Genomic DNA, 26833 nt, shown 5'->3' with positions numbered 1-26833 from the left:
TGTAGTTCTTTGCAGTCTGCATGGGACTTAACTATCTTGAGTAGTTTTTTATCATCTGCAGATTTTGCCATCTCACTGTTTACTCCTTTTTCCAGATCATTTATGAACATGTTGAATAGGACTGGGCCCAGTACAGACCCCTGAGGGACACCAATATTTACCTCTCTCCATTCTGAATACTGACCATTTATTCCTACCTTTTGTTTCCTGTGTTTTAACTAGTTACCAATCCATGAGAGCACCTTCCCTCTTATCCCATGACAGCAGGGCTGGCTCTACAGTTTTCGTTCGCCCCAAGCAGCGCACCGAACTGCCGCCAGTGGACAGCAGTGGCAGTCTGTGTGCCCTTAGGGCAGCTGGCGCGTTTCCATGGTGGCGGCAATTCGACTGCAACTTCTATGTTTAGCTGAAGCCGCCGCGGACAGCTAAACATAGAAGCTGCTGCCGAATTGATGATGATGTGGAAACGCGCCTTGCCGCCCTAAGGGCACACGGACTGCCCCTGCTGTCCTGCGGTGGCAATTCGGCACACTGTTTGGGGGCAAAACAACAGTGACTGCCTCCCCTTTCAGATTGCTGCCCCAAGCACCTGCTTGGAATGCTGGTGCCTAGAGCCGGCCCTGCATGATAGCTCACTTTGCTTAAGAGCCTTTGGTAAAGCCTTGTCAAAGGCTTTCTAAAAATCTAAGTACACTATATCCACTGGATCCCCCTTGTCCACATGCTTGTTGACCCCCTCAAAGAATTCTAGTAGATTGGTGAGGCATGATTTCCCTTTACAAAAACCATTTTAACTTCCACTTTTTAAAGGATGCCATTTGCTTCTCACTGCTTCTTTTACTTTGTTGTTGAGCCACAGTGGCACTTTTTCTGGTTATCTTCTATGTTTTTTAATTTGGGGTATACATTTAAGTTAAGCCTCTATTATGGTGTCTTTAAAAAGTTTCCCTGCAGCTTGTAGGGATTTCACTGTTGGTGCTGTTTAATTTCTGTTTAACTAACCTCCTCATTTCTGTGTAGTTCCCTTTCTGAAATCAAATTAAATGTTACAGTGTTGGGCTGCTCTGGTGTTTTCCCCTCTACAGGGATGTTAAATTTAATTATACTTTGTCAATATTACCAAGCAGTCCAGCTATATTCACCTCTTGGACCAGATCCTGTGCTGCACTTAGAATTAAATCAAGAATTGCCTCTCCTCTTGTGCATTCCAGGACTAGCTGCTCCAAGAAGTGGTCATTTAAGGTGTCAAGAAACTTTTAAGCCCCCATCCAGATAGGTCTGAAAATGTTGTATCTGTTGAAGTCACTGAACACTGCTGTCAGTATATTACAGAGAGAAAATGTAATGTTTGCAATACATCTTCAGAGTTATAAGAGAGCCTAAAGAACTCTTAACTAATAACCTGAAACTTTTTATTAATGAAAATTTTGCATATAGCTAAATGCTTTCTTAAATGATAACAGTGCACATGTGATATGCTTGATTGCAACTTGTTTTTTAAATTAAAAAATATGAATGTGGCACTGAGAAATTTTGAAAAGATTCAAGGTGGATTATGTCAGCTGCACACACACACGAAAGTGTCTTCCATCTACCTAATCAGCCTCTCCTGCTCTATGAGCCTATCTCCATTGTTTACTTTCAAATCCATAATATTTTTGCATCCTTCCCCTGGATTCATTTAAAAAAACTAATGAATTTAAAAATATACTTTTCCCTTGTCCATTTGATACAGAGCCCTGCAATTTGACTTTCATTGTTTGTTTCCATCCTTGTCTGGCCAATCCTTTACACTCTTTCTTTCTTTTTACTTTATTACATTTTTTATTGAGGCTTGAGATGAACCGGTCACTGCATCATGGGCCTATTACAATTCCTAACAATTCCATTTACACCTTATTGTTTGTCTTATTGCTGGAAAATTCAGGTGATTCATCATGCCTGAAGAAGCACCTGATCCCAATTCCCTTGATATCACGATCGCTATGTGACAGGAGTACTCTGAGCAGTGATTTTCAGACCCTGACAGGCCAAGGTGATAACTCTTTGGGGACGTTTAGCCTCTCAAGCATTGATGAGTTCCATTTTCATAATGCTGCGTTTTCTTGCTTCCTTTCAATAGCCCGCTGAATGTGGAAAAGGGTTTGGAGTTAATAAAGGATGTGGCAGATCTCCTGAAGCTGCAGATGAGTGACTTTGACGATGTCAAGTATGTATGTGGTGCTCGTCCCTTCTATTTTATATGTTTTTTCATTGTTATTCTTTAATATATATTTTCTTAAGGAAATAGCTAATTTTTTTTCATCAAAATTCATCACAGAGAGAGAGAGAGAGAAAAGAATATCCTGGCATTCTTTGCCAAGTTTTGTTTACAGTTAACAATAGCATACTTAATAAAAATTATCTGATGCAGTCTCGAAAAGATCTCCATATTACCATTAGTGTAAGGTAAAAGGAAAAATTATAATCTTCAGAGTGCTGTATGAACATTAACTAACCTTCACCATACCCATGTAAGATAAGTATTGTAAGGGTTATCAAAACTCAGTTTCATAGAAGAGGAGGGAGTGTCTGAGGTAGAGTGGAATCGGGGTTCTTGCTTTGAGTTTCGTGCTTGGAACACTAGATTATGTCTCCTTCAGGAGTCCAGCCATTGTTTGACTTTTCTATGTTTCACACTGACTAATTATATGTATGTTCATCTTGTAAATTGGACAGGTAGTGACTTGACCAACCTGGTACAATGAAGATATTGCTTAAATTTTCTAAGGTGGAAATGTTTGCACAGGAACTATAGCTTCTCCATGAGAGAAAGTTTGAAAAAATAGAACTCAACAGAATTTAATAGAGAACTAATAAGGATGTAAAGGTTAGTTCATGGGATTGATTGACTGCTTTCAGAGAAATTCTGACACAGGAGACAATATTTGGGAGTTTTTTGATAGTCTCTGTAACTCTTCTGCCAAGTGTTGTTGGCAGCAGAAATGGTCAAGTTTAATTTTCTAGAAGTTTCCTTAAAGACTTAATTAACACTGGCTTAAACCCTCACGCAGAAATCTGGGAACCTACATAAACCACCCTGGCTGCCCCTTATGGGCAGTTTTTCCCCACTTGCAAGCACAGAGTCCAGAGGTTATAACAAGGAGAACTTTGGGAGTGGAGAGGGGGAGGTACACAACACAATGAGTTGGTAAAACCACCAAGTAACAAATTCTATGATGTAAGACTCCCACCTCCCAGGATGTCTTAAACGTACCCACCTTGGTCCTTCTTTGACCATTATGAGTGACTAATATGTTCTGGCCACTTTCTACCACCTCAGCTCTCTGTTCATAGTTAGTTATCCTGGATTGGAGAAAGCCAAGGACTCTAATGGGTTGCGGCTGCCTGGGCAGCTCTGAGGGCTCCACTCCCTAACTCAGCTGGAGTGATTTCAGCTTTAATTGCTGGATAGAGAGGCCCACACCAGAGTCCTGTGGATAGACTGCTGCTCTGTCTGAGATTTCAGTCTAAGCTGCCTACCTCTTCCACTGCTCTGTGCCCTCCATCACCTCAGAGGTGCTACTGCCACGGCTGCTCTGCATCCTCTGTTGCCACAAAGCTGCCACTGCTGCCTTGAAGCTGCCTAGGCTCTGCACTGTTCAGCAGTCTCAGCTCAACTCCCAGGATGATATCAGTGGTGTCTGGGACGCTTGACAGAGTCCTCATCAGCAGAGAAGCCCGTCCAGCAGCTGTCAGGAGCCTTTCCCCTCTCTTCCTCCTTTACCTTTGTCCATGCTCCCTTACTCAACTGCGCCTGACCGCAATCTGGGTCAGGGTGACCTCGGGCACAGTCAGTGTCTTGTCCTTGTATTTCCCAACAAGGTCAGTTACATTTAATTGCTCCTAAAGGCAAAACTAAACTGCATTTTATTCAGAATGCACCACGTCATCGTATAATATACAAATGAAGCCTGACCCATTCAGTCAATTCTCCTTGCCCACTAACTGATGCCGGCAGAGATCTCCCTCGCCAGTGAAGTCCCTTCCTGTCTGCAGATCTTAAGTTGCTATGGGCCGTTCTTCTCTCATTTCACCAACAAATGACAATAATGAGCTCCATTCTCTCTAAAGCTTCAGGCCACAGGCTTTACATCTGGAAGGATGTGGTACGTGTTCATTTGTAGTGGGACTCAGGGACTGACTGCTTTTAGCCCCTTAATTGTGTTGCTGCACTGCAGTACCCTCCTCAGTCTTTCCTGCTGTTGCCCTCACTCTGTCTGTATGTGATGGTACCAGTAAATGTGATTAGTTTTCCGGTGCTATACTTTCGACTTGCAGCAGGTAAATGTATCTCAATGGCCAGCTAATTTACCCTACATTACCATATATCTCATGTAATCTCTGCGGTCGTTCTAGCACATGCCAAGATAAGGATTAATAGATTCCAAGGCTAGAAGGGAGCATTGCGATTATCTAGTTTGACCTCCTGTATAACATAGACCATAGAACTTTCTCCAAAATATTTCGTTTGGAACTAGAGTGTATCTTTAAAAAGATTCAGTCTTGATCTGAAAATTGTCAGTGGTGGAGAATCTGCACCTATGGTTCCTATGGTTAGTTACCCTCACTGTCAAAAATGTATGCCTTTTTTCCAGTCTGAATTGGTTTAGTTTCAACTTCCAGCCATTGGAACATTTTATATCTTTCTCTGCTAGATTGAAGAGCCTATTATTAAATATTTTTTCTCCATGTAGATAATTACAGAGTGTGGTCAAGTCACCCCTTACCTTTTTTTTATTTTTTAATTTTTTTGTTAAGCTAAATAGATTGAGCTCCTTGAGTCTATAATTATAAAGCATGTTTTTCCTTTTATCATTTTCATGGCTCTTCTCTGAACCCTTTCCAATTTATCAACATCCTTCTTGAATTGTGGGCAAAAGAACTAGATATAGCATTCCAGCAGTGGTCATACTTTGCCAAATACAGAGGTAAAATAAATTCTCTATTCCTACTCAAGATTCCCCTGTTTATGCATCCCATGATTGCATTAGTTCTGTTGGCTACAGAGTCACATTAGCAGCTCATGTTCAGATACTTATCCACCACGACCCACAAATCATTTTCAGAGTCACAGCTTCCCAGGATAGAATCCCCCATCCTGTAAGTAAGTCTATCCTACAACTCCTAGTATTCACCTTGATTTTCTGGTCAAAAATTTTTAGTGTCATTTGCTTTGTTGGGAAAAAATATCTTCTTCCATCAGAAACAGAGCTCTATACACAAACCTGTACTACTCATGGTCAGTCTCCAGTTGGGGTTTTCAGGGAACATATACAAATTGGACAGTATGAAAACAAGACCACACAGACACCTTTATTGCACTGTGAGGGACATGAATTTGAATGAGTGAAAGTGGCTTAAATTTTTCCAAAAAAGAAAAAGTGTTGCAGGGAAAATTTAATCAGATATTAAGACATTTCATAAATATCTCCATGTTTTCCAAAGTTTCAGTAACTTGCAAGCAGGAAAATTTTGTTGAAAATAGCTTTCTCGACAGCTGTTTCACTCTACTTGCTTATGATGTCATCAGAATTGTAGAATATCTCTATGTAGCTTTTAATCAGAGTTTTCTTGAATTCCATTCTTTGCATTTAACGGATAAGTAAAAATTATTGCAAATTAATAGCTTGCCAGATTTATTTCCCAAACGGGTAGCGCTACTAGTGCATTGTATGTAAAAAAATTTTGAAGCTAAATTACTTATAAACACCTTAGAAGTGGATTATCTTCCTCAGAAGGTGAAAATGCACTCATTCGTTCATTAAGCAGTAAAAGGTTTACTTTCATTGCTCATGAACTATTTTACCTACAATTAGCTTTTTAAAAAAATGAAAAATAAGCTTTAAAATTTCAAAAATGGCTGCAATTACTGGCTTCTGGAGGAAATTCAAGCTAGAGGCTAGGAGTGACATATGATAGACCAGAGTCTGTCACACTTGTAGAGACAATGCCATGGGCCAAGTTCTCTGCTGGTGTCAATGAATGCTGCCTCATTGACCTCACCCATTTACCAGTAGAACACTCACACCTACTAAGCTAACTATAAGCCCCCAAAAAGCCTTTAGGTGACTGAGTACCATATATTGGTGCTAGTGAAACATAGTGTTCTAATGATATAGCCATAAACAATCTCTCTTTTTTTGGTCCTGTCACTGAGCTGATATGTAGCTAGAGGACTGAATATAGATGTATAGTAAAATGTAGCTATTTTAAGATATAAACTCAGATGCCGAATAGGACAGAGCACCTACTTTACATTAACCACAACACATTTAAAATTAAATCAGTCCTGCACTTTATTTTAATAATGTCTATATCCTAGAGGAGAAAAGAATGAAATCATTTCCCAAATCTTGGGTCATTGAGGAATAACATTTAATACATTTATTTTATTAATCAAATTAGAAGTTTTGGCCCAGGTTCAATTCTCATTAATGTGCTATGAGATTTGGATCTGGCCAATAGATAACACTGGGGTAGATGCCTTAGAAAAATTCTATACTAAACAAAGAACTTGTGCTTTATAAGACAGCAGCTTTTGTGGCACTGCTGCATGGCCACTCTAAGAGAAATGTATGAATTTGAAAGTGTTGGTTAGTTTCTGAATAACCTCACAGGAAGAGGCTTCAGGAAAGACTTGACTTGGTGATTACCCCTAATCCACTGTTGATATTTCCAAGTGCAAGGCTCAGGCCGCTCTGGAAGTATGGATTTTACTTAGTTTCAGACACTGAGGAATTGCTTTTTTCGTAGAGAAATGCTCAGCCACTAAGCCACTCATGAACATACTTTGCATTTCATGTTAACTTTCTTAACGTTTTTTCCCCAGATGCAAGTAGGGGCGTGGGAAGTCAGGCCTAATGGTTAGGGTCAGGAGTGTGGAACTGGAGCTGGGATCAAAGTCAAAGGCCAAGCCAAGGGTCAGATCCAGTGAGATACTAAGCCAAGGGTCAGAGCTGGAGTTAGGAGTCAAGCCTGGAGTCAGCGTCAGGAGTAGAGCATATCAGCGGGGACCTGGAGCGAGGTAGGAAAGCAGGAACTGGGAGCAGATGGGGGTCTGGGATGAGGAGAGAAGACACAGGACCAGGTTGGGAGGCAGGAACCATGAGTCAGGCAAGTAGGCAGGGACCATAGTAACAGGTAGCCAAGGATTTGTTTGTTGCTCAGACAACTTCCTGTGCCTCTTTCTGGATTAAATAGAGCATCCCAGCCAACTGGAGACTGGATGTCTCCTCCAGTCAGGAGCTTCATGGGCAGAGCTCTTTGTGAGCTAGAGCTTCGTTAGCCCTCTTCTCCTCTGGTTGAAGTAAGCTGCTGTGTGTTGGTCCTGGTCTGAGCACTGCCTAGGGACTTCTGCGCCTGGGTTTGATGCTTGCGGCTGTTCCCCCTCTCCCCAGGCAGTTAGCAACTTTTAAAAAGAATGAAGTATTTAACCAAGTGGGAAACCATTCAGTAAGTCTGAGGTCAGTTGAAAGAGTTAGAAAGAAAGTGGAAGTGGGGAGGAGGGTGACATATTTGGCTAATTCAGAGGCTGACATGGCAATACAACATGTGAATAAGACTAGGAGATGAAATTCTCTCTCTCTCTTCTCCCTCCCCAACATACTCTATGGTATGATGGTGACAGCACTATTTCCTGTGTCAGAGATCCTTAAAGTATTGTCAACTTTAGTTTTACTAATGAAAACTACAGGGTTAATGTCAAAGACCATGCAAAAGCAGCATGTTTAATAAGAATTAAGAATTATTTCTGAGACGTGCACCATAGCAAATTTAAACAATCAGTTCTTCTAAGGGACCTATAACCCAGAACTCTCAATTGTTTAATGTGTATTTTTCTGCAATATAGTCATTTTGAAAGGATTATTTTAGAGGCGATCTTATTTTGTGGTTAGTTTTGCTTCTGAATATTTATAGTATGTGCCTATATTTTAGCTTTTCCTACTGTTCTGGAATTTGGTTGAGTGAACAGTTGCCTTTTCAGCCTATTCCCATGTTATTTCTTGATTAGTTGATGCAGGGTGGTAATCAGCTTATTTTATCTTATCGCTTTCCCCAACATGCCAATTTTAACTGATGACCTGGGATCCTCAATATAATCTCAGTTTGGCTCCTAGAATGCACAGTTCACTGCTACACGTGATTTATTTTCAAGTTACATTGACATAAACTTTGCTTTCACTGTGAAGCGGATGAGTAGGGATTTATTTGGGGAATACATAATCAGAAATGGTTCAACATTGTAAAAAGGATCCAACATATTAGCTGTCACTTTCAGATACAGCCTGAATTTTTATGAAAGTACTAGTTATGCTTAATATGTTTTGTTAATGGTTATGTAGCTGTCAGATAAATTCCATTATTTCTTATTACATCATTAGAGACCATTAAAAGGATATTAACATGCTGATGTAATTATGCAAGCAGACGTAAAATGACTATAGTTATGATTTTCAAATCTAATTATGGGTGTCCACAGCCTCTGGTGATTGATTGTTGGACTGGAGTCAGGTGGGTGGTAATACCAGGAGGCATGGCATAAGAAAAGGGGGGAAAGGGAATGCATTCCACCACAGTGTGAACTGTAGCGATGACCTTTCTCCTGGAATTAGTTCTTCAGCCATCATCAGTTGAACTTATAGAAAAGGAATCTTATCAAAGAAAATCCAAATACAATATTTAAAAAATGTAAAACTTAGTAGGTCAGCTGAGAGTGTAAAGCAGGGGTGGATGTAGCCTCCCAATTCAATGGGTGCATGATACTAAACTGACTACAGGGCATTGACTACCCACAGCACCATCCTCTGCCCTAGCATTGCAACCCTAATACTGGCCTGGGGAAGAGGGGCAGCTCCTGGCATAGGGAGAGGGATGCTGAAGAACAAGCCTGCCCTTCACTCACCCTGCAGTGGTAGCTCCTGTCCCATGGAGCTGAGCCTGGTTTCCTGCTCCAGGTGTTGTGATCCGGTGCATGGGGTCACAATGCCACTCAGGTTTGTCTGCGGCATGATTTTTGTGGGTGCAGTTGAACTCATGAACCCATGATAGACTCATAGACTCTAGGACTGGAAGGGACCTCGAGAGGTCATCGAGTCCAGTCCCCTGCCCTCATGGCAGGACCAAATACTGTCTAGACCATCCCTGATAGACATTTATCTAACCTACTCTTAAATATCTCCAGAGATGGAGATTCCACAACTTCCCTAGGCAATCTATTCCAGTGTTTAACTACCCTGACAGTTAGGAACTTTTTCCTAATGTCCAACCTAAATCTCCCTTGCTGCAGTTTAAGCCCATTGCTTCTTGTTCTATCATTGGAGGCTAAGGTGAACAAGTTTTCTCCCTCCTCCTGATGACACCCTTTTAGATACCTGAAAACTGCTATCATGTCCCCTCTCAGTCTTCTCTTTTCCAAACTAAACAAACCCAATTCCTTCAGCCTTCCTTCATAGGTCATGTTCTCAAGACCTTTAATCATTCTTGTTGCTCTTCTCTGGACCCTCTCCAATTTCTCCACATCTTTCTTGAAACGCGGTGCCCAGAACTGGACACAATACTCCAGTTGAGGCCTAACCAGCGCAGAGTAAAGCGGAAGAATGACATCTCGTGTCTTGTTTACAACACACCTGTTAATGCATCCCAGAATCATGTTTGCTTTTTTTGCAACAGTATCACACTGTTGACTCATATTAAGCTTGTGGTCCACTATGACCCCTAGATCTCTTTCTGCCATACTCCTTCCTAGACAGTCTCTTCCCATTCTGTATGTGTGAAACTGATTGTTCCTTCCTAAGTGGAACACTTTGCATTTATCTTTATTGAACTTCATCCTGTTTACCTCAGACCATTTCTCCAACTTGTCCAGATCATTTTGAATTTTGACCCTGTCCTCCAAAGCAGTTGCAATCCCTCCCAGTTTGGTATCGTCCGCAAACTTAATAAGCGTACTTTCTATGCCAACATCTAAATCGTTGATGAAGATATTGAACAGAACCGGTCCCAAAACAGACCCCTGCAGAACCCCACTTGTTATACCTTTCCAGCAGGATTAGGAGCCATTAACAACTACTCTCTGAGTACGGTTATCCAGCCAGTTATGCACCCACCTTATAGTAGCCCCATCTAAATTGTACTTTCCTAGCTTATCTATAAGAATATCATGCGAGACTGTATCAAATGCCTTACTAAAGTCTAGGTATATCACATCCACCGCTTCTCCCTTATCCACAAGGCTCGTTATCCTATCAAAGAACGCTATCAGACTAGTTTGACACGATTTGTTCTTTACAAATCCATGCTGGCTATTCCCTATCACCTTACCACCTTCCAAGCGTTTGCAGATGATTTCTTTGATTACCTGCTCCATTATCTTCCCTGGCACAGAAGTTAAACTAACTGGTCTGTAGTTTCCTGGGTTGTTTTTATTTCCCTTTTTATAGATGGGCACTATATTTGCCCCCTTCCAGTCTTCTGGAATCTCCCCCGTCTCCCATGATTTCCCAGAGATAATAGCTAGAGGCTCAGATACCTCTTCCATTAACTCCTTGAGTATTCTAGGATGCATTTCATCAGGCCCTGGTGACTTGCAGGCATCTAACTTTTCTAAGTGATTTTTTACTTGCTCTTTCCTTATTTTCTCTTCTAAACCTACCCTCTTCCCGTAAGCATTCACTATATTAGACATTCCTTCAGACTTCTCAGTGAAGACCGAAACAAAGAAGTCATTAAGCATCTCTGCCATTTCCAAGTCTCCCGTTACTGTTACCCCCTCCTCACTGAGCAGTGGGCCTACCCTGTCCTTAGTCTTCCTCTTGCTTCTAATGTATTGATAAAAAGTCTTCTTGTTTCCCTTTATTCCCATAGCTAGTTTGAGTTCATTTTGTGCCTTTGCTTTTCTAATCTTGCCTCTGCATTCCTGTGTTATTTGCCTATATTCGTCCTTCGTGATCTGACCTAGTTTCCATTTTTTATATGACGCCTTTTTATTTTGTAGGTCACGCAAGATCTCAAGGGTAAGCCAAGGTGGTCTTTTGCCACATTTTCTATCTTTCCTAACCATCGAAATAACTTGCTTTTGGGCCCTTAATAGCGTCCCTTTGAAAAACTGCCAACTTTCCTCAGTTGTTTTTCCCCTCAGTCTTAATTCCCATGGGACCTTGCCTATCAGCTCTCTGAGCTTACCAAAATCCGCCTTCCTGAAATCCATTGTCTCTATTCTGCTGTACTCCCTTCTACCTTTCCTTAGAATTGCAAATTCTATGATTTCATGATCACTTTCACCCAAGCTTCCTTCTACTTTCAAATTCTCAACAAGTTCCTCCCTATTGGTTAAAATCAAGTCTATAACAGCTTCCCCCCTAGTAGCTTTTTCAACTTTCTGGGGGCTTGTCTACATCAGAAAGTTGCAGCGCTGGTGAGGGAGTTACAGCGCTGCAACTTTGAGAGTGTCCACATCTGCAGGGCATCACCAGCGCTGCAACTCCCTGTTTGCAGCGCTGGCCGTACTCCCGTTTTGTCTCGGGTGTAGAGGATCCAGCGCTGGTGATCCAGCGCTGGTAATGCAATGTAGACACTCACCAGCGCTTTTCTTGACCTCCGTGGAATAAGCAGGTATCCCAGCATACCTGAGGATACCTCTCTGGTAATCAAGAAAACTCCTCTGCCCTGTGCTCACCTGACCCCTCCTTTAAATGCCCCGGGAAATTTCAAAAATCACCTTCCTGTTTGCTCAGTCAGGCGTGGAGAGCAATTAATCAATCAATCATTCAGCGACCATGCCTCCACGCAACAAACGAGCCCCAGCATGGACCAATGCAGAGCTGCAGGATCTAATTAGTGTGTGGGGAGATGAGGCTGTTCAAACACAGCTGCGCTCTAGAAGGAGAAACTACGATACCTATGGTCAGATATCGCAGTCCATGATGAGAAGGGGCTACGAACGGGACGCCTTGCAATGCAGAGTAAAAATTAAGGAGTTGAGGAGTGCATACTGCAAAGCCCGTGAGGGAAACCGACGCTCAGGAGCAGCCCCCACAACCTGCAGGTTTTACAAGGAGCTGGATGCCATTCTTGGGTGTGACCCCACCGTGAATCCTAGAAGCACGATGGAGAGTTCAGAGCAGGGAGACGTGGGGGATGGTGTAGAGGATGAATACAGTGATACTACTGGCGTTGAGGGGGACACCCCGGAGTCTCAGGACACAGGCAGCCAGGAGCTCTTCTCTAGCCCTGAGGAGACTAGCCAGTCCCAGCAGCTGGAAGCGGACGTTGATGAGGAAGCTGAGGATCGTGCTCGTGGTAAGTAGATTGCAATGCTTTGTGCTAGCAGGATTCTCGTTATGGCTGACTGCATGCATGCCTAAACGTGGAATAGCCTATTGATTTGATCTATGACATCTGTGTAATCTGCCTGAGTAATCTCTTGAAAAGTTGCAGCTAGATCTTGTGCAATGTGCTTTAACAAGTTTATAGGTAGAGCCACCGTGGTCCCTGTCCCGTTCAGGCTAACTCGTCCGATCCACTGTGCAGCGAGGGGTGGGGGGACCATGGCCGCACACAGGCGAGCTGCATAGGGGCCAGGGCGGTATCTGCATTCCTGTAGAAGACCCTCCCGCTCTTCCTTGGTAACACGCAGCAGTGATATGTCTGGCATTATGAAAGCCTGTGGATAGTTTAGGGATAATTGAGGGCAGGTACCTAAAAGCACGGCTCCCCAGCGCAAGGCGCTCTGTTTCCTCTGCCCCAATCCACCAAAACCCCCCCCCGCCCTTCCCAGCATGTAGGCATCCAGACGGAGTGCTTCTTCCTCACCTGCCCTGCTGTGTGCTCTGTCCGTCCCCCACCCCCCCTTCCAAGCGGGAAACGTGTCCTGCGGGGTGCTTCTTCCTCGCCGATCCCCCCTTCCAAGCTGGAAACCTGCCCTGCTGTGTGCTCTGTCCGTCCCCCACCCCCCCTTCCAAGCGGGAAACGTGTCCAGCGGGGTGCTTCTTCCTCGCCGATCCCCCCTTCCAAGCTGGAAACCTGCCCTGCTGTGTGCTCTGTCCGTCCCCCACCCCCCCTTCCAAACGTGAAACCTGCTCTGCTGTGTGCTCTGTCCGTCCCCCACCCCCCCTTCCAAGCGGGAAACGTGTCCTGCGGGGTGCTTCTTCCTCGCCGATCCCCCCTTCCAAGCTGGAAACCTGCCCTGCTGTGTGCTCTGTCCGTCCCCCACCCCCCCTTCCAAACGTGAAACCTGCTCTGCTGTGTGCTCTGTCCGTCCCCCACCCCCCCTTCCAAACGTGAAACCTGCTCTGCTGTGTGCTCTGTCCGTCCCCCACCCCCCCTTCCAAACGTGAAACCTGCTCTGCTGTGTGCTCTGTCCGTCCCCCACCCCCCCTTCCAAGCGGGAAACGAGTCCTGCGGGGTGCTTTTTACTCACCCGGCCCCCCTTCCAAGCAGGAACCAAGACATCCCACTAACATGGGAGAATTTTAAGCAAAAGTACTCACCCCACTGCTAGACATGTCTTAGCTTTCTTGAAGTCTACAGTGTTATGTGAGGTATGTGAGAGGGATGCTACCTACAGTTTACAGTGTCCTTCAAAAGTTGATAATAAACAATGATGCCCTGTGTTTTACATGTCTCTGTCTCTATTTTTTCTAGGCAACTCGAGTAATGCAGCTGTGTCACCAGCCTCACGTAGATTGCAGAATTTGAGGCGCAATCCTAGGAAATCAAAAGAGGAGCTGATCAAGACCGTTCTGAACCACTACAACAGGGAAAGTAGGAAGACTGAGGAGTGGAGAAAAAGTGTACAGGAATGGAGGCAGAGTTTACAGGAATGGAGGCTGACTGAAAGCAGGAGACAGGAATTGTCTGCCAAAAGAATAGCCAGGCAGATGATGAGACTCCTGTCTCGCCAAACCAAGTCTTTTGAGTCTCTTGTAGCCATGCAGACAAATATAAACCGTGATATCCCACAGCCTTCCCAAAGCACTGTTACTTGTCCCCCTGTGTATCCTCAAAATAGCTTTATGCAGCACCCAGTTCCTTATTATCATCAGCTGCCCCCAACACCTATTAGGTCACCTAGTAACCAAGATATGTTTAATTCTTACCCAGTGCACTCCACCCCAATCATTCTGCAGCAAAGCAACGGTGACTTGCATCAGGCGGTTACAATTGAGTAAAATAGGAAATATTAAAACATCTGAATGTACGGTGAACTACCCATACCCCCTTTCCTGTTTTTTACTGTATGACAAATAAAAGGATTTCGTTTGTATTTCTTTCCCTATGTTTTATTGGTGATAGAAATGGTTAATTATACACAGCAATGTAAAGCAAAGCACAACACATGCACCAATCATTACTGCTGGCTCTCAGCATCAAATTGCTCCCTTATAGCATCCCTAATCCTTGAAGCCCTTTCCTGGGCCTCCCTGTTAGCCCTGCTCTCTGGCTGAGCAAACTCATTCTCCAAACGTCTAACCTCGGAGGTCCATTCCTCACTGAACCTTTCACCCTTCCCTTCACAAATATTATGGAGGGTGCAGCACGCGCATATAACAGCGGTAATGCTGCTTTCCATCAAATCTAGCTTCCCGAACAGACTGCGCCAGCGGGCTTTCAAACGGCCAAAAGCACGCTCCACAGTCATTCTACAGCGGCTCAACCTGTAGTTGAACCGTTCCTTGCTCCTGTCAAGCTTCCCCGTGTATGGTTTCATGAGCCATGGCATTAATGGGTAAGCGGGGTCTCCCAGAATCACAATGGGCATTTCCACTTCCCCTACTGTTATCTTGTGATCTGGGAAAAAGGTCCCGGCCCTAAGCCTCCTGAACAGGGCACTGTTCCTAAATATGCGTGCATCGTGCACCTTTCCAGGCCATCCAGAGTAAATGTCAGTGAAATGCCCACGGTGATCCACAAGCGCTTGCAGAACCACAGAGAAGTACCCCTTGCGATTAATATACTCCGATGCCAGGTGGGGTGGAGAGATAATAGGAATATGCGTCCCATCTACTGCCCCTCCACAGTTAGGGAAGCCCATTTCTGCAAAGCCATCTAAAATGTCCTGCACGTTCCCAAGAGTCACGGTTTTTCTTGTCAGTGTTCGATTAATGGCCCTGCAAACTTGCATCAGCACCATTCCAACGGTGGACTTTCCCACTCCGAACTGGTTCGCCACCGATCGGAAACAGTCTGGAGTTGCCAGCTTCCAGATTGCAATAGCCACCCGCTTCTCCACAGAAAGGGCATCTCTAAATCTCGTGTTCATGCGCCGCAGGTTGGGGGCGAGATCATCACAAAGTGCCATGAAAGTGGCTTTCCTCATACGAAAGTTCTGCAGCCACTGCTCGTCATCCCATGACTGCAGGACGATGTGATCCCACCACTGAGTGCTGGTTTCCCGAGCCCAAACGCGCCGCTCCACGGAGCAGAGCATGTCTGTTATTGCCACTAGCACTGTACTGTCTGCATATTGATGCGATTCAGTACCATCGTCCCACTCCTCAATGTCAGTCACACGCACATTTAGCAGCCTAAGGATTAGATCAACAGTAAGGCGAGATGTGCTGGCAATAGTCATTAGTAAGGTATTCAGTACCTGAGGATCCATTCTTGAAAGATAATGCAGAAAAACCGCTTTAGAGTCACAATGCTGCCACAGTGCTCCGCATGTGTACCAAAGCAACGCTGGCCGTTGGAACAGGAACAGGAACAGGAAGCAGAAGGACAGTCACACTTCCTTCCCCTTCCCACAAGCCCCAGCGCCGCTTTGGGACGAGGTGCCCTGTGGGATAGCCGCCCACAATGCATCACTCCCAACAGCGCTGCAGTGTGGCCACATCTAACAGCACTTGCAGCGCTGCTAGCAGTAGGTGTGGCCACTCTGCAGCGCTGGCCCTATACAGCTGTACTAATACAGCTATAACAACCAGCGCTGTAAAGTTTTAGATGTAGACATGGCCTGAAATAAAAAGTTGTCTGCAATGCAGTCCAGGAACTTATTGGATAGTCTGTGCCCTGCGGTGTTATTTTCCCAACATATATCTGGATAGTTGAAGTCCCCCATCACCACCAAATCTTGGGCTTTGGATGATTTTGTTAGTTGTTTGAAAAAAGCCTCATCCACCTCTTCCGCCTGATTAGGTGGCCTGTAGTAGACTCCCAGCACGACATCACCTGTGTTTTTTACCCCTTTTAGCCTAACCCACAGACTCTCCACCCTTCCTTCTCCTATGTCCATCTCCACCTCAGTCCAAGTGTGTACATTTTTAATATATAAGGCAAATATATATAATATATATATTTATATATAAATATATATAAATAATATATAAAGCTGCCCCTGGTGTAATAGGAAGGATAGTCTGATTCTGTGATTTGAGCCATTGGATTATCACAAACACCATGTTCCTGGATTCTTCTGTGATAGACAGTGAGATTTACCTATGCCTATTTATTCAGCACTCTTACATTTGAAATAATACGAAAGAAGCTGCTGAGGGGATTTCCTGCCATTAACCACTGGATGCCCTTAAATGTGAAGACAATAAAAGGGGATGACCATATCTATGCATTTGATATAACAACACTCTAGACCAGGGGTTGTGTAACATTTTCATGGTATGGGCCACATGTTAAAAGTGAGATTATCTGGTGGATACCAGATCTTCCATTGGTGATCAAACATTATCCCTATGGCAGCTGCAAAAATTGCTTATATAGAAAAGTAACAGTAGGAAATTTTAGCTGTCTTTAAACTCTGTAGAAAAAAGCTATTCATAATATCTTTCTCTTCTTCATTTTATTTCTTTTTACCATAATTTATGTCCTTCTCTTTAAAGATTCCTTGCTACCTGGTGTTTTTCTTCCCCTGCATGTACTTCTGTATTGCTTTGATCCTCCTCTCCCTTTGCACATTCTTCTATTCTTCAGTATCATTGTTGTTTCCCAGCGTGCCTAAACCCTGTTAGGGAGGTATCATCTCTCTTATGTGTATTGGTACCTTAAGCTTCGTGCTCTCTGAATCTTGTTCTCTCTTAAACTACCAAGTGTGCCTGTTTGTGGTGTTTTATTTTGTGACATGATAACTGGGAATAAAACTGAAACCTCCCAAAGGTAGGACACTGAATGGGTATCTGTCCATGTTCTTCCCTGAAGTTTCATCTTATCTCTTCACATTGATATCCACATCGTTCATCAACAGGGTTGGATCCTTTAGATCCACCACACAGACCTCTGCCAGTTGAGCTAATCAACTGATAACAATAGTAGCTCATAGCAATAGCAGATTGCTGTCCTCTTTGTGGACCAGCACTAGACGAGAATGAGACACACATTTTGCCGATGGGTTTGCTTGTTGATAGAAGAGGAATAGTGAGATTCAGGAATCCTGAATTCCATTCTAGACTCTGGAGTGGTGTATGGTCAAGTGGGCAGAGACTTTTCTGTCAATTTTCCTCAAGCTTGATATATTCTGCCATGTCCCTGTCCAAGTTCTGTCTCATTGCCACCCTACACTCCTTTTCTGCCCAATCACAGTCTCTACTCCTGAGGCTTATGATCCAAGCCTCAGTCTTCTTGCCTAGCTTATTCTCCCACTCCAGGCTCACTGAGTCCTATTCTTCCTTCCAGGGGCGGCTCCAGGCACCAGCGCCGCAAGCCCGGAGGGCAGGGGACGGCATACCGGTCACCCTTAGGGCGGCAGTCAGGCTGCCTTTGGTGGCATGCTGGTGGGAGATCTGCTGGTCCCTCGGGTTTCGACAGCAATTCAGCGGCAGGTACACCGAAGGCGCCTGACTGCCGTGCTTGAGGCAGCAAAATACATAGAGCCGCCCCTGCTTCCTTCGCACCCCACAACACCGAGTCTCTTGCCTTCCCAACACCTGGTCTCCTTGCCCAGCTACTCAGAGTTCCACTGTCTAGGCCCCTTGTCTAATCTGTCTCTTCTTCCCATTGGCTCCTATTTCCAGTCTCCCCCGAGGTGCCTGAGCCAGTCTCAGTCTCCCTCCCCACTCCCTCTTTGCCCCAGTCTCTTCACCCATTCCCAGTTCTCTCCCCATATCCTAGCTCCTTGTCAGATCTGTCTTCCTTTCCCATTTGCCCCTATTCCTCCGTTCTGGTGAGCACTAGGAGCTGTGAGAGGCTCGGGCATGTGCAGACTGCAGTTTTTAAAAGGCTTATAATTTGGCTAAATTTGGATGGATTTTCATGTGGACAGCAAAGGCATATCCCAAACACAAAAGGCCACCCCCTGCCAAATTTGAATTGCAACAAAGCAATGGGAGTGATAAAATATTTCAAAGAAAAGGTCTCAAGAATTTTTTAACAAGGTCCAAACAAAGTATTTTTTTCCTGTCCTTGTTATTGCAAATGGCTTAACTGTTTTGGCAGAAAATAAATGGGGGTGTGTCACACAACTGGCATGTAAAATTTCAGCCCAGACTTAAAGTTTGGTAAAGTTATAAGCAACTGAAAACAGGGTGTTATAATGAAAGTGCCAGGCAACCTTAATGACGGACAGCGCTAACTGCCCCACCTATAATGAATTTGTATGTCAGCAGTTGTGTACTAATCATACTACATATAGATTTGATTCATTGTTTTGTCTTGTTCTCTTGTTAACACTTGAAAAACCCAGTCAGCCATTTAATCATATTCACTTATCCAGAACCTAAGCACTAGAGATCAGTGCTTTGTGGTTTCACTTTATCATGCTGATAGATTATGACATGTGATACATGTATGCTCTAAATGTGAGCATCTCAGGAAATTACTGGTAACTTGAGAGACAAGATAGTGTGAAGCTGGTTAATTTAACCCAGTATGCAGATTTGAAGGGCAGTAATGGGGATGGTGATACTCTGGAACAGATAAACTGTTCTATGATATACAATATTTTTGGGATCACATCTAGGGTCTGATTGCTGTGTTCTCTCTTCTGAACAGCAATCAAAGGGAGCCTTTCTTTGTGATGAAAGCATGCTGACCCTCTTCTCCAACATATGTTGTTCATCTACAATGGGTGCATCTAAAAAGTTTATCCTATTTTGACAGCTTTTACTAGTTTGAGAGAGATTTCCATATCGTATAATGTACATACCATACTTTGAGGTGTCCCAGATCTTTTTACTTAGTGAGTTCTATGCTTATCCTCTACTGGCTCTTTTTTTAAAGTATTTTGTTTTTGTTTTTTTAAATAAAGCAGCTGAAACAAAACACAGCAAAACAAATCCTTATGAAAAGCTATAGAGAATAGAATAAAAGCCATAGAAATTACCTATATCTCCTAAATCACAAAAAACAATAAAATTTCTGTTATCTGTGATGTTTAGTTTTACTTGAGGAGTTTTCTAATATTGTGCTTATGAACATAAATATTATGAACAGTCTTTTCTCTTTGGGCATATCTCATATTGTTATAGTGTTTGTGCCCATATTATTGATAGATTGAATTGTTATTTCCATGATAACATTTACAATCACTTGTACGTAACTTAAACAAATTTTTCATTTTCCACTGGTAACTTCACAGACTTAGTCTCAGCACAGAGGTAAAATTTTTTTTTCAAAGCTTGGGGAACTGCTTTTCTTAATAAGCAAGCCAACAAAATAAAGTCCACTCTGTATAATCCTGTTAGAAATGTTATATGTGTGAATAACACACAACTGATGGAACTAGTTTTGTTCAAATGTGACTTCTATGGATTTCAGTGAGTCTTAAAATTAAACCATTTGAAGACCGTGCATACTGTGCTGTAACTCACCATATGCAAGCTTTTTATTCCATTTTGTTTTCTATTACATACTATATTATTTGACAATTCATTTATTATACAAATAAATCAGGCATAAGCAGAAGGAGACAAAATTAGGGCTGAATTTTCAACTTTATCTGTGATTTATCTTAATGGTTCATTGAACTTGAGCTTTTTATTATCCCCGCTATGAAATAACATATTTTTGTTTATTACCTGATAGATTTACGCAGAACCAACACCATTTTGCAGTCTTCACTATAACTTTCATTACTAGCGAAAGATGTAATAGGCATATGTGAAAATAATTAGGAGGATTCTGGTCTGCAGCATTTAATAAATGCTGGGTGACAAAGCAAAAAGCCATAACATTCAGGGAGACTCTTCGGTTATGTCTACACAGCAGCTGGGAGTGCACTTCTCACTTAGATAGACAGATGTGCGCTAGCTGTACTTGAGCAAGCATGTTAAAAATAGCACTGTGGCTGCAGCAGCATGGGTGACAGCTCAAGCTAACCATCCAAATACAAACCTACCCAACCCCCTCTGTACATACTTGGGTATCTAGTACAAGCTGCTGCATATGCCACCATGGCCACTCTGCTATTTTTAGCATGCTAGCTCAAGGAGAGCTAGCCTATATCTGTCTACCAACACTAGGAAGCAATCTCCCAGCCTCTTTGTAGATATACCCTTCAAGTGAAAATGGGCTAAGTTCATAGAATCATAGAAATGAAGGGTTGGAAGGAACCTTTAGAGGTCATCTAATCCATCCTCCAGCGCTGAGGCAGAACCAGGTAAACCTAAACCATCCCTGACAGGTATTTGTCAAACCTGTTCTTAGAAACCTCCAGTGATGGGGATTCTACAGCCTCCCTGGGAATCCTATCCCAGAATTTAATTACCCTTATAATTAAAAAGTTTTCCCTAATATCTAACCTAAATGTCCCTTGCTGCAGATTAAGCCCATTACTTCTTGTTTTACCTTCAGTGGACATAGAGAATAATTGATCACAGTTCTCCTAACAGACTGAACATATTTGAACACTGTTATCCACTCCCTCCCTCAGTCTTTTTTTCTCAAGATTCAACATGCCTTGTTTTTTAACTTCTCCTCATAGGTCAGGTTTTTTAAACCTTTTGTCATTTTTGTTGCTCTCCTTTGGACTCTTTCCACTCATTCTACATTTTTCCTAAAGTATACCGCCCAGAGTTGGACACAATACTCCAGCTGATGCCTTACCAGTACCGAGTAGAGCCGAATAATTACTTCCTGTATTTTACATATGACACTTCCATTAATAAACCATAGAATGATATTCGCCTCTTTTGCAACTGCATCATATTTTTGACTCCTATTCAATCTGATAATTGCTAATGGTTCTAAGATTGCTTCAGCTAGTTCCTTAAGTACCCTACGATGACTTTCATCAGGCCCTGCTGACTTAAATACATCTAACTTATCTAAATATTCTTTAACTTTATCTTTCCCTATTTTGGCTTACATTCCTCCCCCTTGTTAATAGTAATTGTGTTGAGCATCTTGTTACCATTTAAGTCAGGGGTTGGCAACCTATGGCACATGTGCCAGAGACGACACCCGAGCCGATTTTTAATGGCACGCTCTTGCGTGCTGGGGTCCCGGCCGCTGGCCCAACTCAGCCTGCTGCTGAACCCAGGCCGGTAGTGGGCTGGGCAAGGCTGGTGGCCGGGACCCTGGCAGGCAGCAGCCTGCCATTAAAAATCCTGCCCGGCCCAGTCTGCTCTTCTCTGCCCCCGCCCACCACTCTCTCCTGCGGGCACAGGAGGCAGACGGTTGGTCCTGCTGCTGCTGCAGGGCAGCCTCCACTGGCAGCCAAGCTCCCTCCTCCCCTGTGTGCTGGGTTCGTGCCCCTCCTCCTCTCCCTCCCTGCAGCCAAACAGCTTATGGTCCAGGAGAGGGAAGGAGAGAAGCGGAGCCAGAACTGTAGACGCAGCGTGCTCGCTGCTCTGGAGAAGAGGCGGGGACGGGGCCATTCAGCCCACTGCCGGTCTGGGGTCCCGGCCATGGGTCCCGCTCAGCCCGCTGCCAGTCTGGGGTTCTGCCTGCTGCCTCCTAGCCAGTCGGGTTCCCAGCCACAGGCCCGCTCAGCCTGCTGCCGGCCTAGGTGAATGGAACCCCAGGCCAGCAGTGGACTGAGCAGGCTGGCAGCGTAAGATCAGCATTTTAATTTAATTTTAAATGAAGCTTCTTAAACATTTTGAAAACCTTGTTTACTTTACATACAACAATAGTTTAGTTATATAATATATAGACTTATAGAGAGAGTCCTTCTAAAAAATGTTAAAATGTATTATTGGCACGTGAAACCTTAAATTACAGTGAATAAATGAAGACTCAGCACACCACTTCTGAAAGGTTGCTGACCCCTGATTTAAGAGAAGACAAGCAAAATAGGCATTAAACACCTCAGCCTTCTTGATGTTCAGCTGATAGTTCTCCTTCCCTGCTAAGTAGAGGACCTATGATTTCCTTTGTCTTTCTCTTGCTTCTAATGTATTTAAATAGCCTCTTCTTATTGATTTTTATGTCCCTTGCTAGTGTAACTCATTATGTGTCTTAGCCTTTCTGATTTTGTCCCTACATGCATGTGCTATTCTTTTGTACTACTCCTTTGCAATTTGGCCATGTTTCCACTTTTTGTAGGAGTCTCTTTTGATTTTCAGGTCATTAGCGGGCTCCTGTTGGAGCGATGGTGACCTCTTCCTGTTCTTCCTATCTTTTCTTTGTATTAAAATAATCAGAAGTTGTGCCTTTAAAATTGTCTCTGTGAGAAACTGCCAGTCCTCCTGAACTCCGTTGTCCCTTAGATTTTCTTCCCATGGGACCTGTCAAAGTTAGAATCAGGACTCACAATTTGTCAGACCACTCTGTTTTATTAGCGCAGCGCTCCGCCAATAACATCCAGATAATGTGAGTGGCCATGCAAGACCCAAACAGTCTTATTTATACAGATAAAAGAGCGGGAATTAGACAAAGGGACAAAGGAAGCAAAACAGTAAAATTCACCTGGGGCACAGCATGCATATCCTACTTCCTTACTAACTCTTATCGATCTAAGGCTAATACTTCACCAATTGCCCTTAAACAGTGCAATTGTTCTATGTTAATGTCTGTATTCCTGACACCTGGATTGCAGCATTCCAACAGTTTTGCTTAAAGGTACAGACAGCATTTCTTTAACCCTTTCTATTTTCACAATATAATTCATTCTACTTTCACAGATCTTATCTACCAGTTCTCTGAGTTTGTTAAAGTCTGGGTTTTTTTTGATGTTTATCATCCTTAGTCTGCTGCTCTCACTCCTTTCTTTCCCTAGAATTATGAAATCTATCAGTTCATGATCACTTTCATTCCAATTAACTTCTGTCTTCAGACTCACAACCAGTGTCTTACTATTAGTCAAGTCTAAAATGTAAAATCCCCCATTACTCCAGGTCTTATGTTTTGGATATTGTGTCATTTATTCTGGAAATGCCTCATCTACCTCCTTTTCCGGATTTGGTAGTCTATAATAGACTCCTATCGTGATATGATACATATTTCCCCATTTTATCTTTAGCCAGACACTTTCAACTGGTCTCATCTCCTTCTGGACCTCAGATCAAGTGTATATATTCTTGGTGTATAATACAGCACCATCTCTCTTTTTTCATTGCCTGTCATTCCTGAACAAACTATACCCCTCTATACCAATATTCCAGTCATGAGATTTATCTCACCAAGTTTCTGCGATGCCAATTAAATCATAATCCATTTTTTGTGCTAATACTTCCAGCTCTTCCTGTTTGTTCCTCATACTCCTTGCATCTGTGTATAAATATCTAAGATGTTGACCAGATTCATCCACTGATTTCCCTCTTCTTGCTCCTATGACTGATGGATGATCAAGGTGCTAAAGGAGCCCTCAGGGAAGACAAAGCTGTTTCAAATAAGCTAAATGGATTCTTTGCATCAGTATTCACGGCAGAGAGATTCCGACACCATAGCCATTCTTTTTAGATGAAAATTTGAGGAACTGTCCCAGATTGAGGTGTCATTAGAGGAGGTTTTGGAACAAATTGATAAATTTAACAGTAATAAGCCACCAGGACCACATGGTATTAACCCTAGTGTTTTGAAAAAACTTTAATATGAAATTATAGAACTATTAACTGTGGTATGTATCTATCACTATCAATTAAATCAACCTTTGTACTAGATGACTAGAATGTAGCTAATATGACACAATTAAAAAAAAAAGTTTCCAGAGGTGATTGTGGCAATTACAGGCCAGTAAGCCTAACTTCAGTACCAGGCAAAACTGATTGAAACTATAGTAAAGAACAGAATTACCAGACAGATAGATGAACATGATTTGTAGGGTAAGCATCGACACAGCTTTTTTAAAGGAAAATCATGCCTCACAAATCCATTAGAATTCAATAAGCAGATGGACAGGGGTGATCCAGTTGATATAGTGTACCTGGACTTTCAGAATGTCTTTGACAAGATCTCACACCAAAGGCTCTTAAGGAAAGTAAGCAGTCATGGGATAAGAGGAAAGTGCCTCTCATGAGCAACAAAATGGCAGAGGAAAATCAGTGTTGACAAATGCAAAGTATTGCACTTTGGAAAAAATAATCCTAACTATGCATACAAAATTATGGGTCCAAATTAGCTGTTATCTCAAGAAAGAGATCTTGGAGTCATTGTGGATAGTATTCTGAAAACATCTGCTCAATGTGCAGCAGCAGTCAAAAAGGCTAACAGAATGTTAGGAACCATTAAGAAAGGGATAGATAATAAGACAAAAAAGATCATAATGCCACTATATAAATCCATGGTATGCCCACACCTTGTATACTGTATGCAGCTCTGGTTGTGTCATCTCAAAGAAGATATATTAGAATTGGAAAAGCTATTAGGGGTACGGAACAGCTTCCATATGGGAAGAGATTAAAAACAGTGGGACTGTTCATCTTAGAAAAGAAAGGGGATATGACAGAAGTCTATAAAATCATTTATGGTATGGAGAAAGTAAATAAGAAAGTGTTATGTACCCCTTCCCATAACACATGAACCAAGGGTCACTCAATTAAATTAATAGGCAATAGGTTTAAAACAAACATAAGGAAGTACTTCTCCACAGAATGCACAGTCAACCTGTGGACTCATTGCCCAGATGATACTGTGAAGGCCAAAAGTATAACTGGGCTCACAATAGAATTAGTTAAGTTCATGGAGGCTCAGTCCATCAATGGCAATTAGCCAAGAAGATCAGGGACACAACCCCATGTTCTGGGGATCCCTAAACCTGACTGCCAGAAGCTGGGACTAGAATCAAGATTTTTGCTGTTCTGTTCATTCCCTCTGAAGCATTTGGCATGGGCCACTGTTGAAAGAAAGGATACAAGGCTATATAGACCCAGTATGACTGTTCTTATGACCCTATTGTAATTTTTCATGCCTCACCCCCACAACATCTAGTGTCTCCTGATGTCACCCTTTTTTATGTTTATCTGTGGGTGTTTGTCACCTTATCCCCCTTACATCACAAGACTTGGGGGTCAACGTGTGAAGATGCTGTTCCCCTTTATGGTCAGGCAGACCCAATTACTTCCCGGAACAGCGTCCTATGGTTGAGGAAGCCAAAGTCCTTCCATCAATACCATCTGCATAGCCATGCATTCATCTGCAGGATGCATGTGTCCCTGCCTGGGCCCTTACCCTCAACCAGGAGGATGAACGAGAACACATCCTGCACTTCTGACCCTTCACCTTTCTTCCCAGAGTCCTGTAGTTATTGCTGATTTGCTCAGGATCATACTTGGCAGTGTCATTAGTGTATATGAGGATGAGCTGCATGGGGTAGTGGTCAGAGGGAAAAATGAGCCTTGGAAACCTTTCAGTAAAGTCTTGGAAGTTGGCTTCAGGCAGGCAGCACAACTCCTGGGACATCATGTCAGGTCAGCAGATGGAGGCCTTTATCCCCCTGAGAAAGGGAGTCAGCAGTCACCAGTATCTCCTGCCTTCTCGTATTGGGTGCAGTGGCCATGAGTCTCCCTGTTGTGGGGACAGATAGCTCCTCCTCAGCCATTGGGGTCTAGTCCTTACCTCCTGTTGCCAGTACAATGTTCTGGTTCTTGCCTGCTGTGGATGGGGAACCTGGAGGTGGGAGTGTAGCACTGTCTACTGCTTGAGGTGGCCAGTTCTCCTTTGTCCTCTGGTGCCGCTATAGTCATCAGTAGTCAGCTCACATTCTCTGTCCCAGATATCTCCATGTGCGTCACGTCAGTGAAGTCCTTGTGCTCTTGGATGCTACTCAGATGAGCTGTTTTACCTGCTTCCTGAGTTACTCTGTCAACAGACACCTCTTACACCAGGTGATTTCCCCCTGCTTGGCATTCATTGGTGGAGGAATGCAGGCTGCATTCCTAGTAAATCAAGACCATGGCCTGGGTGGAAGCCTCCAGGGTCAGGATGCCTGTGTGGCAGGGGGCCCTGTAAGTGCAGGTGCAGGAAGAGCTAGCAGTGGTGTTGATGACTTGCCCTTTTCCTCCCATTGCAGGTTCTTCCTTATAGAGTACCTGCGAGTTAAAGAAAGAAAAGGTCTGCTCTCCTATATACAAATTTATTTTCCTTAAATAAGAGGGTTTTACCTCTGCAATTAAGGGCACATATTGGGCCAATACTTTACATATCTGTAGCTACGAAATTCTTGGAGACTTAAATCAGTGGTTCTCAAACTAGGGCTGCCGCTTGTTCAGGGAAAGCCCTTGGTGGGCCGGGATGGTTTGTTTACCTGTCGTGTCCACAGGTTCGGCTGATCGCGGCTCCCACTGGCTGCTGTTCACCGCTCCAGGCCAATGGGGACTGCAGGAAGCGATGCGGGCTGAGAGATGTGCTGGCCGCCCTTCCTATAGCCCCCATTGTCCTGGAGTGGCAAACTGCGGCCAGTGGGAGCCATGATTGGTCGAACCTGCAGACGCAGCAGGTAAACAAACTGGCCCAGCCCGCCAAGGGC

The 26833-nt window shown here is 43.4% G+C and overlaps 1 protein-coding gene across 2 annotated transcripts in view; it reads left to right on the top strand.

The window, feature by feature from the left end:
* Positions 1-26833, top strand: part of PTPRN2 (protein tyrosine phosphatase receptor type N2) — a 1065122-nt gene that overhangs the window by 490260 nt on the left and 548029 nt on the right. Inside the window, exon 10 of one of the 2 annotated variants that reach the window (XM_030550107.1) lies at positions 2123-2209. The exons of the other annotated variant lie outside the window; for it this stretch is intronic. Coding sequence (XP_030405967.1) covers positions 2123-2209 — 87 coding nt within the window. The remainder of the gene's footprint in view (positions 1-2122; positions 2210-26833) is intronic. 2 annotated transcript variants of the gene reach the window in all.

This window comes from Gopherus evgoodei, chromosome 2 (genome assembly GCF_007399415.2).
Source record: "Gopherus evgoodei ecotype Sinaloan lineage chromosome 2, rGopEvg1_v1.p, whole genome shotgun sequence".
In the NCBI taxonomy this organism is placed as follows: domain Eukaryota; kingdom Metazoa; phylum Chordata; order Testudines; family Testudinidae; genus Gopherus; species Gopherus evgoodei.
This window is presented reverse-complemented; position numbering and strand designations above follow the sequence as displayed.